Source organism: Halichoerus grypus, chromosome 9, assembly GCF_964656455.1.
Source record: "Halichoerus grypus chromosome 9, mHalGry1.hap1.1, whole genome shotgun sequence".
Taxonomy (NCBI): domain Eukaryota; kingdom Metazoa; phylum Chordata; class Mammalia; order Carnivora; family Phocidae; genus Halichoerus; species Halichoerus grypus.
Window position 1 is genome coordinate 53,492,086 of NC_135720.1, and position 20,361 is coordinate 53,512,446.

At 46.4% G+C, this 20,361-nt stretch overlaps 2 protein-coding genes across 3 annotated transcripts in view; one reads left to right on the top strand and one right to left on the bottom strand.

Annotated features, from left to right (window-relative positions):
• RTN4IP1 (reticulon 4 interacting protein 1) overlaps window positions 1-9,966 on the top strand; it is a 43,498-nt gene extending 33,532 nt beyond the window's left edge. The window contains exons 8-9 of one of the 2 annotated variants that reach the window (XM_036109659.2): window positions 1,677-1,769; window positions 9,840-9,966. In XM_036109659.2, coding sequence (XP_035965552.1) covers window positions 1,677-1,769; window positions 9,840-9,947 — 201 coding nt within the window. In that variant the 3' untranslated portion in view covers window positions 9,948-9,966. The remainder of the gene's footprint in view (window positions 1-1,676; window positions 1,770-9,839) is intronic. The other variant, XM_078054927.1, reaches the window with a different exon arrangement.
• A 2,151-nt stretch (window positions 9,967-12,117) lies between these two features.
• The window catches only part of CRYBG1 (crystallin beta-gamma domain containing 1), a 191,667-nt gene continuing 183,423 nt past the window's right edge, over window positions 12,118-20,361 (bottom strand). The window contains exons 18-22 of the mRNA XM_036109651.2: window positions 19,080-19,219; window positions 17,424-17,547; window positions 16,883-17,041; window positions 15,148-15,310; window positions 12,118-12,772 (exon numbers count right to left, since the gene is read on the bottom strand). Coding sequence (XP_035965544.1) covers window positions 12,684-12,772; window positions 15,148-15,310; window positions 16,883-17,041; window positions 17,424-17,547; window positions 19,080-19,219 — 675 coding nt within the window. The 3' untranslated portion in view covers window positions 12,118-12,683. The remainder of the gene's footprint in view (window positions 12,773-15,147; window positions 15,311-16,882; window positions 17,042-17,423; window positions 17,548-19,079; window positions 19,220-20,361) is intronic.

A 20,361-nucleotide genomic window follows, 5' to 3' on the forward strand; every position in this document is an offset into this window, starting at 1 on the left:
GAAGTACACGGACAGGTCTTTTGTGATTGTAATTAAACGGGCCTGCCGGCAGCCTGGGACGCCTCAGTGCCTTCAGATGGTACTTTTTTTTTTCCTTTTGTTTTTTAACTTCATTTGCCCAGAGCAGTGCTCCCCAACCTCTTTCTTGCTGTGACACCCGTAGAAAATTGTTCGTGTTTGAAGAGATGGTGAGGCTGTTCTGGGCCAAGAGCAAATCACCTGGAGACTTACACCAGCCCAGGCTCTGCGTTGCTACCCTGTGGGCTGAGGGCCCTCAACCTCCTCACACTATTCTAGGGTGAGATGGGCTCTGTTTGCACCTGTGGTCGCAGCATAATTATTAATGATGACTCCTCTAACTCCCAGACTTGTTCCAGGTTAGATAAGAAATTGCAGGGTCACTCATCCAAACCAGTAAGCCGTTCCTCATACCACCATTGCAGAGCTCTGCCCAGACAGCGGCGTGGTTTCGTCTGAAACTCCCGTTTGGTATTGCCCCAACCTTTCCTCAGTATTTAAGTTTGCCTTCAGCACTAGATAAGTATCTATTGAATAATAAATATAAATATTTATACGGATGATACTTTCTGTGTTATCAGGCACTTTGCATTCTTTCTCATTTAATCCTTCCAATAAGCCTGTCAGCAGGGTAGTGGTGTCGCCATTCTTTAGGCCAGGAAAATGGCTGAAAGAGGTAGCTTGACCTAAATAACACAGCTCTTAAGTGCCTGAGCTAGAGTAGCAGGGGAATTCCGTTGCACTTGACCACTTTATGCACTTGACAAGCATGCTGAGGGATTGTGAGACAGGAAGGTGCAGGGAGGGAGGCCGCGTGGTACTGGCTAATCCCATACTACCTCTGGATAGCTCCCATCTGATGAAGTTTAGTTGGGCAGGTCATTGAGGTAGGTATCATAGAGAATGTCAGTTAAGTTGTTCTTTTGACAGTGGCCTACCCTACCTTTGACAGAAAGACTAACAACTGGAAGTGGGTATGGCAGTAAAGTGGTCATGAACCCTCTTGGTAGAAGATTTTTGCTTATTTTTATCTGGGGACGTATTGTCCCATAATAGATTTGATGGCTTGGGACTTGTTATAACTGTAGGGGGAAGACCCAACCATGATGCATAAGGAACTTTACACTTTGTTTTGCCCTTAAAGCGACTCTATTCCAGAAAAAAAAAAAAAATCTGTAATTGGATTTCTTGTCTAAGATCATATTTTGGTGCCTTACTGCCCCCTAAGCATTCTTGTTTTAGGTTTAAAAACTCTTCTCTGGTGCCTCTGAGCTTCATTTAAACCCTAGGAGAGAAAGCCTAGAGGGCTCAGCCTCTAATTTCTCCTAGGGAAGAAATTGAATGTGTAAGACTATTTAGACTATCATTTTAAGGACAGCTTTCCTGTACTTACTTGCTTGTCATTCACAATTTGGTAAAAAAGCCTGAGTTCACGTGGATCTATCTTTGTTCCTTCATCAATTTATTAAACATTTATGGAGCATCCGCTCTCTGCCGGTCACTGTGCTGAGGTCTTGGGCATACAGCTCATTGATTCATAATGGATAGGAAATCGGTTTGTCTGTCTTAATCGTCCAGAAAATACTTTCCCCTCAATTTGTATTCAGTGAGATTTTATCCTTTCCTATATTTGATGTGTTTTCTTTTCTTCTTTTTAGCATTTCTGGCAAGGAGTCCATTATCGCTGGGCCTTTTTCATAGCCAGTGGTGTGTATCTAGATGACATTGCGAAACTGGTGGATGAGGGAAAGGTACGTGCAGCCCCTTGGATTGCTGGAGCATCCCCAGGAATCTTGGCCACCCACCCACCAAGCCTAGTCAGTGGGAGCTCTCTGGGGGCAGGTGTGGTCAGTACCCATGCTGCTTTCCATGGCCCAGTTTAGGTGCTGTAGTTTGGTTCTGTCTCCATGGGAGTCCTAGACCTAGACTGCTACATCTGAAAAAGAGCCGACACCATCTGGTTCAGCCCTCTTAGTCTATAGGCAAAGGGCAGGCCCAGAGAGGTTATGTGATTTTCTCAAACACACTGAGACGGCTAGCAGAGCTGGCATTTACAGCTAGGCTGCTAATATTTTGGTAATGATCCTGAAAAGAAAGCACCGCAAAGGTAATCTCTGCACCAAGGTCGGGACACACTTGTGAATTTACAGTAGAACTGCTCTGGAGCATCTAGAGTCCAAGGCTGCTCTGGAGGGAAGCAGATTGCCAGATTAGCCCGGTGAACAAATACTGTGGATTCTCAACTCTTAACAGGACCGGGCCAGGACTCCAGTCCCCAGGTCTCCTGTTCCCCAGCTAGTATAACACACTTAGAGGGCAGATAATGGTATGTTTGAGAGGGTTAGTGGGTGGGACGTTGGTGGGGACAACTGGTCGATGTTTCTGATGGCTCAGGTCCGTCCTGCAAGGACTCTATGGCGAAAGGACTGTTGCTTGTAGTTGGATCATCCCTTTTTGGGTGTCAAAAGGCCTTTCAGACCACTCTTTATTATGGTTTTTACATGGTCTTAACAGCCCTGACATTCTGTCTCTGGAAGAATAACCTGGAAGGAAGATTCCTATTCTGTTGCTGATATTTATGATTTTATTAAGAGACTATATGAAATTATAGGGTAGAGACCCTTATATGCCCTAGAGGATTGCATGAGGTCATAGATAAAATGATTTTCATTTTATAGAGAAGAAAACAGGCTCAGAGAGAGAAAGGGACATGTTGAAGTTTGCATTAGTGGGACCAGGATGCATGCTCCCTGACTCCCAGTCCTGTGCTTTTCCCTCTCCATCATTCAGCTGCATCCTTAGTTCTGGAGGCTGATCTGGGACGTTAGCTTAAGTTGTCTCATCAGTGTCATTTTACGGTGGGCAGGGAAAGGGGATGGAGTAGGGCCAGCTTTGCCACTGCATGATCCATGCTGGGCCACTTGGAAAGAGCCCCTTGAGATGGGCTTTCTCGTGCTGGCACCTGCCCCTTGCCGGCACATTTCATATTTCCACTCTGATTTTGGGAAGGAATGTCTTTAGGACCTACTGGCTGCTTTTTGTGCGTTTTAGTTTTTTTTAGTTTTGTTTTTTTTTTATCCTATTACAGCCATGGAAATATATGATAGAAAATGGCCTGCTACCGTTTCCCAAATTTTGTGGCTTCAAGTTTGCGTGCCTTTTCTTAGACTTCTAAGTCTTAATGAGTACTGGGTAGACAGTCTCAGCCTTAGTGTGACTGTCCGTAAGTGCCTCTTTATAGGGTTCTTCTCACCTGCCGTAGGATGCTTATTTTATTTCCAGGAAGAAGGAAGTGAACTCTCGTTAAATAACGTGGCCCATAGTTTTACGTGCTCTTTCATGTGATTGGAGCCCCGTCATTAGAGAGGTCCCCACCCTCCAGAAGCATACTGTACAGTTGTGCTGATCCCAGTATCGGCTCTAGGCTGTCCACGTGCTTACCATTGCTCTTTTGTATTCAAAATATTGTGACTCTCTCTTTCTCTGCCTGGAAATTACTATTTATGCAACAGAGAAGAGAAGAGACTTGTGTATATGTAACTATTAAATTTGGCAGATAACTGGTAGAATGGCTAAAGGAGGACAAGGTAGAAATAAAGATGCCCTTGATGTGTCCTCAGACGAGGGTGAGTGAGGAAATATTCTTTTGGCCTAACCAGGGTTATTTGGGCCCGGGAGTCCTTTCTGACAGTGAAGGACTCTGGGATTGTGGAAGTTGCTGTGTGACATTGGGTGCCGTGATAAGGCCAGCTGTCTTGATGTTCGTCCTGCCTCCTTGTGGGTGCGGGAGGGGGCCTGTCCACGCTGGGAAGTTATAGCAGGTAACAGCACATCTGCTTCTCTGGTGTGTGGCTGGTAGAGATTATTAAGTTGGACGAGGACATTGAGATTCTTCTGAGCTTTGGCTGAGTGCTTGGTGAATCTAACAGGTATCTGATAGAGGAGCTGTAGTTATTTCTGGAAAGTGTGAAACCATGAACCAAAAGAACCTACTCTTCTGAAATACTTTAAGTTTTTGAATTCGTAATATATTTACAAGGTTCAAAATCCAAAAGGTAGTTGAAGTTATTTCCTGAAATTTTCCTTTGACTCCTGGCCCTCAGTCACCGAGCTTGTCCTTGTCAGACGCAACCACTGTCACCAGTTTCTGGGGAATTCCGGAGATGTTCTGTGTATCAGTAGGGTGATAGAAAAGGATGACGTGTAATTACCACACTGAGTGTAGCGGCCTGCTACCGAAACTGTGCCTTATGCCTACAGTTATTTTTGCTTTTTTTTTTTCCCTAATCACAATAAAAATTTCTTATTTTCATACTATATAGCAAACTTTTGGGTTAGCATACTCAAAAGATTAGAAACCGGAAAACATAGCACATGTCTAGTTTACTCACCTCCCCGCACCCCCATCCTGCCTTTCTGTCTCCTTGGAGAGACAGAGGCCCCATGACATTAAGTGACATGATCAAGGGCTCAAGGCTCTTGACCTCTAGGCTAGTTCCTTCGACCACCATTTCTGTCTTTAAGATTGAGGCAGTAATACATACAACCTTCATTGTTTTCTGCTTGCTTAAATAGCCATCTAAACATTTAGATAGGTGGGATTTGAAGTCTATCTACAAAATCATCCTATATTTTTCAGTGTCTCTCAGGCCTGAGAGGAGGTGGGAAGGCAGATTTTTTAGACTATAGTCAGCTACTGATAAGAATGACTATGCTTCGAGGGAAAATACATGTGCATATTTGCTTGTATATGCATGTATTCATTTCCTATTGGTTCTGTAACAAATGGCCATAAATGTGGCTTGAAACCACACAAACTTAGTATCTTCTGGTTCTGGAGGCCAGAAGTCTAAAATGGGTCAGCAGGCCTGTGCTTCTTCTGGGGGCGGGCTGTAGGGGAGAACCTGTTCCCTGGCCTTCCCCAGCTTCTAGAGACTACCTGTATTTCTTGGTTCAGTCTTGAATCGCTTTGACCTCAGCTGCCATCATCCTGTCTCCCTCCAACTAACTGTCCCGCCTCCCTCTTCTAATGACTCTTGTGATTACACTGGGCTCATCGGATAATCCTGCCCATCTCAAGATCCTGAACTTAATCACGTCTGTGAAGCCCTTTTTGCCCTGTAAGTTACCATATTCGCAGGTTTGGGGGATTAGAGTGTGGACATCTCTGGGAGCCATTCTTCTGCCTCCCACAATGCATAAAGTATCTCAAAAGATGAAAAAAACTTGAAATATTGGTTGTCCTAGAGGAGAACTAGGTGGCTGGGGTTCAAGTATGGGAGGGAGATTTTTCCTTCTACCCTTTCCTCTTTTCAAGTATGTTTATCTGTACACATATATTCTTTATGTAATTATGAAAGTCCTTTGATGTCATGTTCTTAACGTTCGCAGATCTGTGTTAAGATCCTAGGTGACCAGCCAAGCTTCTTGGTTGAGCGATGATAGAGATGACCTCAGTTTGTTTCTTTATTTTAGCCAGCATCAGAATAGTTCCTACGTAACTTTTTTGAATTTAATTTAAAACATTTACTGAGGGCCCATGAACTTTGCCTAGTAGGGGGAAAGATGGGTTGGCCACGCTGAGTTACTGTCTGAGCAGTGATGTCCACTAGAACTTTGTGCAGTACTTGAAGTGTTCTCTGTCTACACTGTCCAGTATGGTAGCCAGTGGCCACATATGGCAATCGAACACCTGAAATGTGGCTAGTCCAACCGAGGGACTGAATTTTCCATTTTGTTTACCTTTGATTAATGGAAACGGCCACACGCAGCTAGAGGTCACCATACATACCGGACTCTGCAGCTTTGGAGAAACGAGTGAGTTCTGAGGCAGGCAGTTTTCCCAGGCCCTTCTTGAGATCTGGGGCCTGCGTTTAGCAATGAATTACGTTTTAAAACTTTGAGCTCCTTCTTTGCAACTGGCTTTTTTTCCTCCACAGCAAGGATGTAATAATGATCAGGGGTGGAAGGCCTAGGGCTTCGAGAGGAGCCTATCTTGCCAGCTGCTTGGGTCTGTGGGGAAAGGTAGGCCGAGTTTCTCCTCTCACCTTCTGGCTGGAAGGAGTGCCTTTTTCAGGGGGGCTTAGGGACAAGTCCCGGATGCCTTCCAGAATGGGCGCATTTCCTCCCTTGGAGTGTAGCCTCCATTACCTTTCCCCCACCCCTTCTTACCACCTCTTCCAGCTTTGAATTTTCTGGGGCCAGAAAGTTCCAGAAATAGCAAATCCAAGCAAAGCCCACTTCTTCCCTTTGTCTTCTTCCTAGCTCCTTGGTCGAAGCCCCCTTGTGCCTGGGAATACTGCCCCCGTCTCAGAGGTAGTGCCGCGGCTGCGTCCCTGCCGCCCCGGCCCTGGGTCCCTGGTGCCCGGCACACGTGTGTGGACTTGGCCTTCTGCCAGGAGCCCTTAGGTCTCCCTTGCGTCTTGTCATCTGTTAATCTCCCTTCACACACCTCACCCTCTGGGAGCTGCAGTTTCTGTGCCCAGTGGAGGCGGAGGTAGAGGGTCTAGGGAAGAGGGGGACAGACCGTGACCCACGCTTCCGTCCCAGACTGCACCCCCGGCCACGCAGCAGTGCGGTCGGGAGTCCCGGCCCGAGCTCCGGCTGTTCTGCGAGCAGCTCTCACCCTGCACGGAGCACCGAGCGCTCAGCCACTGGCGTGGGGGCGGCTCGCGCAGGGGTGGCGGGCCCCGTGAAGCTCGCCGTTGTGTCCTCCTTGCTGGGCACAGGGGCCGTGCGGGAGAACCTCTCTGCCTACTGTTCTGCCTGCACGGACGGCGTCCTCCGTCCGTCAGCTCTCCCGCAGAGGGCTTCTCTTCCCTCAGGCCGCGTGCCCGTGGCCCCCGTGTCCTCACAAGAGGGGTGTCGGGCAGCAGGCGCCAAGTCCTGGGGCCTGGCGTTACACAGCCTTTGTCTACGCAGGTAAGGCGCCGCCAGGAGAGCCTGACTTGGGTCCCAGACGGGAACGAGTGCCGGGGCCGTGCGGAGCCCGCCTGCTTTATACCGGGGCTCCCTGTGGCCACCGGACTCGAGCAGTGTCATCACATAAATGTGCCCACCTCACTGTGAGCAGCCTTTCTTTCCCCTCGCCGGATTTTTACTCTGCTCTCTTGGTCCGTAACAAACAGGCATTCTAGGCCCCGTGTGAGGCTCGGCTTCATTATCCAGTTAATCTCCATCTGCTGCCACCTATTCAGCCAGCAGCGGCATCTGCCTGCTTGTTAATCGAAAGCCTTTTTTTTCATTGTCACTTCTGGGAAGAGCTGAATGACTCATTCTGGCCCAGTCAGCCCTCTGGGGTTATCCGCCACAATAGGCCTGACCAGCCAGATTAAAGTGTGCGGTCACCGCAGGCCGGCTGTGTCATCAGCTCGGGATCCGTGGCTCCGGTCAGAGTTCTAGCGTGGACAGAGCTGGGCGAGCCTGGGCAGCTCGTTTTCGAGCGGAGCCCGTGGCTTCCCTGCTCCCCCTCCCTGACCCTCTGGTAACACCGGGGCTGGGGTGCTTTCGTTACCCGTGTTAGAGCTCAGTGAGAAGTAGATGTGATTGACTCCTTTCTTTCCTTGATTTACCACCCGCCCCCTCCCCCGGGGCCTGTGGTGTGTATCTGCTCTGGGGTCAATGCCCAGCACTTAGAAGGCAGACAGCTGGTCAGTCCTTGTGGGATGAACAAATATGTGTCTGCTACAAGTCAGGGACCCTAAGATTAAGGCAAGAGCCGCAGTGATTCCCCCGCGAGTGTGCAGTAAACCCACCTGGAAGGCTTCCTGAACATGCGTGGTCTCCACCCCAGCCCCTAGAGATTCTGATTTGGTGGTTCTAAGCAGAGACCGGGGACTCTGCATTTTTTGAAGCATGCATTCAGGTGATTCCTTTTTAGGTAATTAGCATCCAAAAAACAATGCCCCAGGGGCTTTCAAGAGAGTGATGGGTTCAGGAAGTTTCCTGTGGGACATGCAGGAAACAACTTTAGTGCATTCCATTTTTATTTACCAGAGAAGGCAGATAGGTTTCATTTGACAAGTCAGCTCAGATCTGTTCCTAGTGGCTGCAGTGTGGAAGAAGATTCCGAGGACATGCTTAGCTTGCTGGGGGTTGTGGGGGGAGGACCGTGGTTACTAATCAGTGATGTCATCTGCAGGTGCAGATGGGAGTGGGGGCCTCACCTGCTGTCTTGGGGGCCTGGACACAGGGCCTAGAGACTGGGTCCTCAGCCGCTATGGTCTCAGCACAGGGCAGGCCAGCAGAGATGCACAATGCGAGAAATCATTACAAGCCTTGGCCACCTTTCCTCCTCTTTAGATCTTGGGATTGGATGTAGAGAGCAGCCTGACAGGCTCGGGGGGAGGGGGGGAGAGCACACTCTGGTACCAGACTGGGTCCTTCCTTACCACTGAGCCATTGTGTGAAATTGGGTGACTTCTTTAACTCGGGGTCTTGATTTCCTTTTCTGTCAATGGAAGTAGTAATAGTACCTTGCTCCCAGGGATGAAATGAGGTGAAATATATCGAGCACTCAGGAGAGGGCCTGGCACATAGGACAGTGCGTGCTGGCTGTTACTTTTCCTCGGAGCTTACTGGGATTTGTGGGTAGAGAATTTTGAACTCTCTGGAGAAGGGAACTTTTGGAGTCGGAGACGCTCTTCTGGTGATGGGGCTGTGAAATTCACACAAGAGGAGGGTACATCGGGGGGCCTCCAAACCCCGCAAGAACGTGTCTGTCTCTTGTGAAATGAGAAGGGTCGTGAAATGTAGGCATGGGCTTAGGCCTTCTGACAACTTCTCCCTGTCCGTGGAGCTGCAGGAGGCAGGCCACTGAAATACCCAGGGGACAGTTAGATGTTCACTTGTAGTTTTGAAAAGGAGGAGTTCAGTTGGATTTTTGCATCGGGAGAGAGGGTGCTGCTAACTGGGACCTGCGTTCAAAAGGCAGCACTGAGGATGCAGGAACAAGAACCACAGCATTCCAGCATCTGTGAGCTGGCCGATGTGGCTGTCTTGTTAAATTCTAACCAGCTGCTCGGCTGGTTAGCAAACCCTCCCAGGACAGCTTCACCCTGGGACAGTTCTCCTGAAACCCAGAGAGCCCACGTAAGACTCTTGCTTCCCAGTTATCTTGTTTTCACCCAAGTGACCTCTGTTAAGTTCCCCGTCCTGTGCTCAGGTTGTGCTGAGTGTTGGGGGGAGGGGGGAGTCCAGAAGAGGCGGCCTGGACCACAGGTACTCAAACTCTAAAAAAGAATCTGTCCTTAGTCTGTCCACTGCCTATGGGGGGAGGCGCACAGAGGTCCAACCAGCAAAACCCGGGGATGCGCCCTTTGGTATTTACCGTACGCGACAGGGTGGCTGAGACGTGTGCCGCTGGAGCAGGCCGTCCGTGCAGAGGGCCAGCCAGGTCCCTAGCGGGCCCGAGAGAGCTCAGGCAGGGTCGCGTGAGAGCTGGCCTGGAAGGGTGGTGGTTGGCAGAGCGGCACGCACAGCACGGTCGGGCAGTGGTAAGTAGGCCGTTGCGGTAAAGCGCAGCGTCGGCATGAGGGCCGAGGTTGGGATGGTGGCGGCCTTGGAATGCCTGGCCTGGGAGCTGTGGAAGGGCCGTGCGCAGCAGAGTGACGTGACCAGCACAGAAGACAGACTTGAGCCACGGCTGGTCGGTTGGGCCGCCTCACTGGCGTGCAGTGAGGGGGGCAGAGGCGTGGGGTGGCGGTCAGCGCCTCCCCTCCGTGCACACGACAGAACCCCGAGGCTGGCCTGGAGGGAACGGATCCGCCTTGAAAACCTGCATCTTTCCTCCTCACCGGTCAATTTCTTCTCGTGTTTTACAGATTCAGCCAGTTATTGAAAAAACGTTTCCTTTTTCTCAAGTTCCAGAAGCCTTCCTGAAGGTAGAAAGAGGACATGCGAGAGGAAAGACCGTGATTAATGTCATTTAAATAAACACTGTGTGGTGATTGTTGGCTGTCTTATTTGGTGAGTGCCTCTCGGCCCGGACGTTTTTGTAACCGTTGCTTTCCAGATTAGATGATAAATTCCATGATCCAAGTGTGGAAAAACAGACACCTTTTTGCCAGTAATTTGTCTTTTGAACTGAGCACAGATTCATTTTATAGGGCCCCCCTCCCCCCCGCGTCTGCACGTCACCCCGCCCACAGTGCTGTCTGGTACCCTGCGCGACATCCCTGTGTTCCTGTTTGCCGAGAGGTCCTCTGGGCCAAGCCGAGGGGACACACAAGTAAGACAGGCCATGGAAATGGCCGCGCTTGGCCTGCTCTAGAAATTGCACAGGGGAGACTGCAGAGCTTTCTTCAGGCTGTTCACGCCAGATTTTCCCATTGTGTCCTCTTTTGTTCCAGTAGCTCAGACTCTATTCCTGTGAGCTGCTAAAACTTGTGGCATGTGGCTGGATGGCAGCGTGAAGAGCTTCCTTCAAGCTACCTCCTTGAAAACAGTGCTCCTGGATGATTCCAGCTGGGCACGGTTTCCTCTGCTCTGCTGTGGTCCTAACCACCCTCAGTTCTCAACCTCTCCTTAGGGTCACATACAAAATCTGGCTGCTGATTTGGTTGTTGACTCTCAAGAAAATGAAAGGGGATGCTAAAGTTTCTAACTTTACATTTTGCATAAGGGCTAGGCCTCTTTCAGCAATCGAAGCATGCTTCTCTGAGGACTTTTCCATGGAAATGGCAACCCTTCTCCAGTGTCTGACCTTAAATGCCTGCACTTAGTTATCTCACCAATAAGCCCACTGCAGCTTTTGAATTTGTCTGTGACCTTCACTCAAGGTAAGTGTTTCTTTCCTGGTGTTTTCCTCATTACCTCACCTCAGCTACTGGCTTTTAGCTTTGGACGTAGACTTGTTTAGGAACGTGCTACTCGGCTCATTCCTGTCAGACACTCGGTTGGTAATGTGTTAGATGAGGGCTTCTCTGGAATTGCTGGTCTCACCAGTACAAATATTCAGAAGAGAGAAAACGTTATTCTCGTCAGTCCCAGCCACTTCTGACTTCCGCCTGAACAGTCTCCGCTCTTTTCCTGGCGGGCTCCCACGTGGTACAGTGAGGGGGCAGAACTCTTGAGGGAGGACCTCACTTACCCTCACCCGCTTGGAAAGTGGAGCGGGGCCCTTTCACCACTGAGTCTGGAAAGCCCTGAAACCTGCCTCTTCCTCATCCGTCAGCCTCGCTGTGACGTCTTGTAACGGCCACGGCAGGGACGCCCTCAGCTCTCACCCGTACAGTTAACCAGAAACAAGTTTATTCAGGAGAGAAATTCAACACCGGTGATTGCAGAAAGTCTGACCCCCACCCACTGGTGATCTGCACAAAGGCCTCAAGTCCCAGCCGTACATCTCAGAACCAGACAGACCTGTTGGCAGCTGTCGGACATGTGCAAACGTTACTTTAAAACTGAAGCTAAGCTCCTGACCACAACTGCCTACCCAAGACTCCAGAGAGGAGAGCACGTTTTAGCATTGGAAACACACTGCAACAGATAAAAAGGAAACAAGAGTTGTTCTTCCTGGGATGACAGCACCACTCTTAACAAGGATAATGAAATGAGGACGAGCATATGCAGAGAAGTTCTAGCAGCAGACACTGGTTGAAGAGTAGCCCCGTGCGGGCCAGTATGTTGTCAGCAGTTACACTCTTAACCTTTGTCACTGAAACGCTGCATTTCAGGGCTTCCTGAGTCCTACGATTTGAACAAGCATCGCTCCAGGCCTCCTTCCCTTCACGCTCTGGAGAATTGCCGGTCAGCGCCCACTGCCTGCCCCGAGTCTCATGGCTGCCGCCCGAGGCCGTGTGCCCACGGGGGCCGTGGTGCGGAGACCGGAGGCGGCCCCGCGCAGGCCTCGCGCCAGTGCGGCCGGCTAGGAGGGCAGCACCTGAGGCGACAGGCCTGAGCTTAGCAAAGGCTCATAGGCCATTGCTTCAGAACGAATTGTAGAGGAGGGAGGATGGACTGATAAACTAGGTCTGGCATCCGCAACAAAAGCGTTAAGCGACACTCGTTCGTGACATTTCAGGGCAGCCCGCAAGTGGGTTAAAATCATCCAGATCCTGCTCGTGTTAGCGGACGTGAAATCCTGTACACTTACTAATGTTCAATACTAACAAAATAGTATTTTATTTGGTTCCTTAAAATGATTCGATAAGCCTTTCACCACTTTACTATAGAGCATAATTAATGATCCCAGAAAACCGAAGAACCAGAATTATTGGCCTGATACATTTCTTCTCAGATGCTAACACTTGAGCTTTTGTCCGTCCCTGTAAGCGTAAGGCATTGGTAGGCCCACAAAGTCTACTCGAAGTCTGTTCCTGTTCTCTCCTGTCACTATCTAACTTTGGAAATAATTTAAAATGTCCAATCTTGATACAACTCTTTTTTTTTTTTTAAACACCCAAAAGCTGCTAATGAGGCAACCTGTTAAGCAGCTACCGAAAGGAAATGAAAGGCAGGAAATGAAAGAAGGACAAATGGTTGGTTTAAAACTATTATAGTCTTTTGAAAAGAGGAGACCATAGTCCTGGTCACGGCAGGGTCATTCAGGGGAGGACCTAGAGCTCCTGCAGAAGAAGCAGGTCCCCTTTCCTTGGCGCTCTGTCCGTTTTTGTTTTTAAGCAGCTGGAAGACCTCCAGGAGCATTCCTCTTGCATTCTTCAGGTTTACAGGACCATGGCTTCCCACACTTGTGTTAACTTCTCTTTGCTGACGGTGTTGAGGATAATGTGATTTTGGTCATACTGTGTTCCCCCTGAAAGAAAGAAAAGGAAAATAATAAAAGGAAATGTGCCTGTAGGAGACAAAGCAGAGAGGAGAGGCCTGAGCTGAGAGGATGAATCAGCTCTTGGTTGTGTTCAAATCCCATCCTCTGGGCACCAACAACTCCACACAGGATGTCCTACCTCCCAGGGCTCCTTTTCCTACTCAAGACTTAAAAGCTAGGAAGCACTCACTCTTTAGGTGTCTGAAATTAGGAGGTGAGGGGTGGGGAGGTGGAAGAATCTAGAGAAGGGAAAAGGAACAGAGTGCTGGTGAAATATATTCAGTGATCGTGGATTTGCTATACCAGGCCTTGAAAGTAGTGGAAGGGTTGGCATCTGGAACAGGTTTTGCATGAACAATGACAAATGGCTGTATTAGGGCAAAGGGGAGGTTTGAAAGACACCCAGATACGTGGACTGGGCAGCATGCCCACTCCTGGGAACGCACTTGGTATATAAAAAGTGATAGCACTTGATCCTGAGTTTAACTGTACTTTTAAAATTAGCATAATTTAAACTCCCTTTCACCAGAATGTAAGAATATTTTCCAAGGGTGCCTACTAGACATTTAGATATGTGGGTGCTAAAAAACATGGCCTCTTCATTTGATGGAGAAGCATCAAAGTGTTACCTGATTTTTTTTTTCAGTGTGGAATAAGTAACGGTTTCAAATACCTTATCCTTTCTTAGCATAAGCCTCTGCACCAAGGTTATATCATAGGGACTCCATCGAAATAAAAATCTGTTCCTCTAGATGTGAGGCAGTGTGACTGGTATTGAAATCCTACTGCATCCTCAAGCCAAGAAGAATTAAATGTTCTTATTTTTTTAAGCATTTATAAGAAATCAGTTTATCCTCACTGATGATCTAGAGCCTCTACACATCTAGGTGTAGGATAGAATACCAGAGCAAGGTGCCCTGAGCCTGTGTGTCGTGGGGAAAAAAGGTAACCACCACCAGCAAATCCCACTGTCTCCACAGACACACACACTCTACTCCACTGAGATTTGGGGGTGTATTAGGATCACAGTGTTGTCTTGCTTCACTCTTTAGGATTATGATGTAATATATGCAAAAAGAATGTTAAGATACCATAATCTTAATTAGAATCATGAAGACTAGAAAGTCCTTGAGAAATTCTGCCTCTGGGGAGAATGGAGATCATCCCAAACTTTTGATGTTTTTAAAGCGAGGAGGAATCTGCTTCCATTGCTGTCATAATGTATGGGGTCTGAAATAATACAGGACTTCTACCAAAAAACGCCTCCCTCCCCAGACACCAGGAGGTAAGTTACAAGAAAGCCCCTTGGTCTGATGTATCTTGGGGCAAGGTCAGCAGGTAACAAATGGTTCAACAGCTGTAGCTGAGGAAAATCCAAGTCCCCTATTAAGTGTAACCGAGAGGGATTTGTATTTCCCTTGCACCTACTCCCTCATGTCCACGAGGTGGCATCACTCTCCCACAGTCTGAGAAAGTGAAATTCAGTTTAACAAGGCCAGTGACTAGTGCAGTTCCCCCTACCTAGTCTATACTGAGAGTTCATAAACCTATAGAACCCTATCCTTACTCAGGAAGCATTGGAAGTATTTAGAATGCATTTTAGGAAGGGACCTTGGAGCTTTAAAGCAAAGCCCTACAGAGGAAGCTTCTAGAGTCCCACGGTTCTTGTCAGTCAAGACTCGAAGCCAGGTATCCTTACTCCTTGTCAAGTTCCAGTGTAGCAAGTGGGAAATAGTCCTGTATGCTTGGAGCGTCTACACTGTAAACTCTCTGAAGCCGAGGTAGTATTTCCCTCCCCACTCTGGTAGCCGGTATGACTAGCTCCTAAGGATTACAGGAACCTCTTAACCTTGACACAGAAAACTGATCACATAAGAAACATGAATCCATGTTTTTTAAAAAACAATGTTTCCAATTTAGTCACATTTCTTTGCTTTTGAAACTCTGTCTTATAAGACCAAGGAGCTCTAGTTCAATAAGGTGATACATGCATATGCATGAGAATCCTCAGCTATACTCACTGAGATCAGGGCCTTTTGTGATTTTTAGTCTATTATAATAAAACAAATGGTTTGAAGTCAGCCTAGGTCCAGATTCCACCTGAGCACTTACGGGTCTAGGACTCTGATCAACCCCTCTGAGCCTTACTCTTGCGGCTATAAAATGGGACCGGGGAGGAGGGGGTAACCTGGGGCTCCTAGGGTCGCTGGGAAGAGCCCGTGAGCTAGAATGCATGGAGAGTGTTCGCAGTGGCTGGTCCAGAGCAAGGGATCACTTACTATTAAGAGTATGCACATTTTCACAAGTGAAAAATACATTTTTAGTTAAGTACAGACACAACAGAGAAAATAAATGATTCTTACCTTTGACATCTAAAACTAAATTCGGTTTCAACTTGCTGTAGATCCTGCCGTCCGGCTTCATGCTCCAGAACTGACTGTCGACATTCTGGTCGAGGGCGAGGCCCAGTTTAGAGCCAGAGGTCACGAGGCTCCCCACGATCGTCAGGCAGCAGTCTTCTGCTATCTGCTTATGGGAAAGACAAGGCAGCTGAGAGACAGAGACATGTTCAAGGATCATGACCAGTTCTTGGCACGAATTGACTTTTAAAATTGTCTTTGTTGTCCACTTCATTTACCCCAGAGGAGGCTTTAGCCAGAGGAACTGGGATCAAGCAACAAATACTTATACCTTCATTTCAGGTGACACGAGTGCTGGAAAGTTCTCCATTCTTGTCCGTTGTAAGATTTCCGCCCTTCGTGAGTCAGGGAAACCTTAGAACGTTAGTTCTCCCTTTCAGAAATGACCATGATCAGAGGCAGGGGTCTATTGCTGTATCTCCCCTGACCTAACCATCTCTGCTCAGCCTGACCCTTCTGGAATGTGACTGCATCTTTAATTTGAAAGGCTGTTGTAACACTGAAATAGCTTAAAGGGCATTTTATTATTTTAAAACTTGAAATTCCACCTACTCACTGGTCTTTCCTTCATGAGAAATGTCTAATAGAAAGTTCCAAAAAGGCAACTATAAAAAGAGGATAAAATACAAATGCAGTGGAGTGTGAATTAATGCAAAGATTTTAAGGGGCCTTTTCTGAAGTGAATCTACCCTCTATATGTAAGCTGTGTAGTCATATGTTCACGTGACATTAACACATCCTGCTACAGAAAATGCTTATGAAAAGTGTATAGTAGACAAAAAGAGTGATAATCTGGGACACTGTTTCTCATTGACCTACTGAATTCACAGTTAACATCACTAAAATGTTTATTAGAAGTAATTAGAAGTAATTGCTGAAAGGCACTGTTTTCTTGAAGTGTTTAATTCAAAGACAGAAGTTGGCTTTTTTACGCTTCTACAGTCCAGCCCCTTCTGCTTCTCATGCTGTTTCTCCTACGCCTGTCTGAACAGTACTTCCGCTTCCTGAAAGGATGATTCTCCCTCAAGCACAACAGACCCAATTAACAGGTTGTGCTCCCTTCCGCAGGGCTGTGTGCCTTCTGCTGACTCATGGGCACCAAGGTTTAAGAAAAAAATCGGGAGCAAACCGTCAAGCCCATAAAATCAAGGAGGAGTTAAAAAGACTATCTACAACAGAAGCGTGAGCCTCTCTAATGAAGTCTTACAGTACATTCAGCTTTACCATGTCTTACATGGCAGGAGGGACGCAACAGGGAGACAGACCATTTTCCATTTTACAAGGTGTGACAGTTAGGCAGTGGACTGTGTTGTACACAAGGTCCTATGTCCTCGCCCTAGTCTGCAGGGTCCTCCAAAATAGAACAAGAATGATTTGCATTTACAGTGCTGGGGCTTCTTGAAATAAATCATAATAAGTAGATTAAGGAAAAGGGAAAATAACACAGACACTTCCTTCTATTACTACATAATCAGGTATGGATGTAAATATTCCATCCTGGATCAGTGCTAGGTTTACCTCCCGTTTTAAGTTCCTAGATTGGTTGGTTCTATCAGCTAAAAAATATTTTCATGGAAAACCTTCTAATTTAGTTCTCAAAGTGCTCCAGGAAGTGTGAAATAGCATCTACTTGAAGAAAGAGGCTATTACAAACCCTTATCTAATCCTAAAAGCTCACCCTGCATTTGATGCATCCTTCTTGATAAATCCAAATCTGATCATCAGCACCGACATCTTCCATGACCTGTATTCTAAGAAGCTTCAGATCCTCTAAGTTTCCATTGGTGGACATGAATAACCCCGTTGCTTTGTTTCGAAGTCTGAAATAAATTCGTTTCTGAAAGACAAAGACGCCGGCAGTAGTCATATATAGGGAGTACTGTTAGGAGCACAGAATAAGCATCGACAGCAGGGGCAGAATCGGAGGTGAGGCTGGAATAGGGATCATTGCTATATCCCTCAGAGGCTTTAGGATTTTCCCAAGGAGGAGAGTTTGTCAAAATTTCCAAGTGCCTGGGGCGGGGAGCCTGGGGAGAGCCCACAGGCTGGATGTTGGTGTGGTAGCATTTCCGAAAGCCATCACGACCCCTCAGCACCAGAAACAGAGCCCAAATCCAAAAATTCAGGGGGTGGGGAGAGACCAATTTCATACTTAAAACTGAAACTAAAAAAAGACTTCAGAGAAGAGTACTGAAAACCTGGAGAGGGAAAACAAATACCTGAACAAAAGGTCGTAGAGAACCTATTTGTCGACAGCCACTGAACTCATACCAATTCGGGACTTCCGCTGGGGACAGGAGGAACTGCCGGCCCCTGTAATTGCCATATTCATAAGTAACCCAGCTGGGGAAAAAGTAGAAAACCACAGTAAGTGGCAGTATCCATTTGACAGTCGGCTTCCGTTACATTTATTTTTACAGTGCTTCCCATTTTTACACCAAGTTTTATACCTTAAATATACATGGGGGGAGAAAAGGAAACTACCTTATTATCTAAAACACTTAAAGCACCCATTTCTTGACAAGTAGGAAAGTGTTGGTACATGAATATTTATGCCGAAAAGATCCATTCCTGAATAGAAACAGGTAAGTTTTCCCCTCTTAATAAGGCCATGAAATATGGTCCTTTCCACAAGGCTGCCCTGTACTTCCTGTGAGGCTTTCATAAAACATTTTGGTTGTAATTTTTTTTTAAAAGATTTTATTTGCGAGAGAGCGAGCACTCAAAAGGGGGCGCGGGCATAGGGAGAGGGAGAAGCAGGGAGCCCGACGTGGGGCTCGATCCCAGGACCTTGGGATCATGACCTGAGTTGAAGGCAGACGCTTAACCGACTGAGCCACCCAGGCACCCCCAGTTGTAATAATCTTTTATTTAAATAGTTACTATTTGTGAAGTTCTTAGTGTGACACATGCTATGTATTATATAAGGGTTAAATAAAAATAACTCAATAAATGTTTATTTAAAACAAGTGTAATCTTCCTCAATCCAGAAAACTGCTGAAGATACTCTGGTCTCTCTGCCCGAAGATGCTGTTACCCACACCTGAAAAAGTATGGGTTCTAGTACACACTGGCATGCAGGAAACCCAGCAACCTTCCTCTCTGGCTGATGTATGACATCAATGAAGAATGTTTTCTGCTTTTAATCCCGGAACTCTAAAATGTTATCATCTTAGCCATTTTATAAAAACAAAATATTAAAACCTTCTGGGGGGGAATCACCCATAATTCTACCACCATAGTAATCCATAATAGTTTTGTTAATAACTGTAGGCCCCTCCAATATCTGATGCATATAGATAGATTATGCCTGTTGTTTTTAGGAGGGAAAGAAAAATAATTTCTTAAAAATACTTATTACATGGGTAGTCCTTATTCATTTTTATATCTTAATTTCAAAATTATTCAAAGATGAGAAAAATCTTTCCACATTGACTTTTAATCATCGTGCACAGCATCTGCTAATCATTCTTAGGTCAAGGAAAATCCTGACCCTTATTACTCCAAAGCCCAAGGACTTGGCCTTTCAAAGGGATAAGAAAAATCAGCTCCCTTTCTTACTTGCTAAAAAAAGTGCTGAATATATTTACTGAGCACTGGTTTGCAAAGGATTCCCCTAGGAACTTGAGAGGAGCTGAAGACAAAGTCCTCTCCTTAAGTAAATTAAAAATCTGGATGAAGAGATGAAAACTACCTCACCCATGACTTTTCCCAGTGGGAAAACTATGCTATGAAGGTGCATAATTATTAACCCTCACAGGAAATAAGGGGATAAGAGGTTATATATAAGGTAGCATAGGCAAGAAAGAAATATGATTAAACCTAATTTTAAAAATCAAATATTTTATTGAATAAAAAGTAGGTAACTCACTTACATGCCACCAATCACCTGAACAGAGCGTATCTGTGTGTTGAATCCTAGGGATCGGAGATTAACTACTTCTGCATTAAGTTCAATCTTTTTTCCTTTGAAGTCTTCTCTTTCAAAAAGAATAATTGTTGGTTCAGAAAATTCCTGTTGAACAAAAATAGTGTTCTGTTACTCAGCTTTGATAATAATTCGAACTCATACAGAAATACCTTGTTAAGGACAAATCACAAGATCTGACCAGGCTTAGCCTGTCCTGAAGTCCCTTTCCCTGGAGGTCTGGGTGTTCCTGCACTCCAAAGCTAAAGAGAGGAAGGACAGAGGGGCAGGAAGGTTTTCTACTGCATAGAAAGGGAGGCAAATATAATGGTGTTTTAAAGCGGGGGGGGGGGGGGACACACATATCCTAGGCACAAAGGAAGGGGTATTTGAATCATCAACACTTGTAATTTATTTTCAATTTTGCCACTTTTTTATTGGGGATAAGGGGGGGCTAGAGAGCCATGTACGTAAATAAATGGTAAGGGTCTAAGGATGGTGGCGGTCTGGGGTCTAGTGGGACAGTGGTAATTACCTAATCAAGGAACCTTCCCCTTGTAAGCATTTTTCAAATGTCTTTTTTGTTTTAATTGTCAGTAAGACAACAGATTCTGTGTACTCGTGCTCCCAAGCTTTCCTGTAGGAAAAATGGTTAGGAGAGAGAAAAAGAAAACAAAACACCAAGGTGCAAGCCCCACTTTTTGAGCCCTCATTCATTTGAAAGAGGACCAGAGCACAGAGGTCCACCGATTTTGAGAAAATAAAAAGCTGGCAGCTCATGCTTGTTTTTCAAATTACAGACCCTCCTGACCCCAGTCTATGCTCTAATAATAATAATCCTAAGATCATAAATAATACATCAAAAATCCCCTCCCTGCTTAAAGTTTTGTGGTTAGGGTGTGGACACTTACAGCCTCATTTATGTGGATGTGCCCTGACGTGTACAAAGATTTCTGTGGAGCAGTAAACAGAGCAGATGAGGCCGTAGAGGTGGTTTGTATGGTGCAGGAATGAGGTTATATAAAACACAGAAGGAAACGACATGAGTATCAGAAGTGGCCTGAGCATGTATGCCAAGTGCTAGTTGAAGGAAGGCGTCTGAAAACCTGACCACTGAGGTGGGTTTGTTTTGTTGTTGTTTTTAAAATATACATTTGGAGGTAGCTTTTAGAATTCTAGGCAGGTTAAATATTAAAGTTTTAGATATTTTATTGTTTATAAGCTAATGAATCTTACGCATCATCCCATGT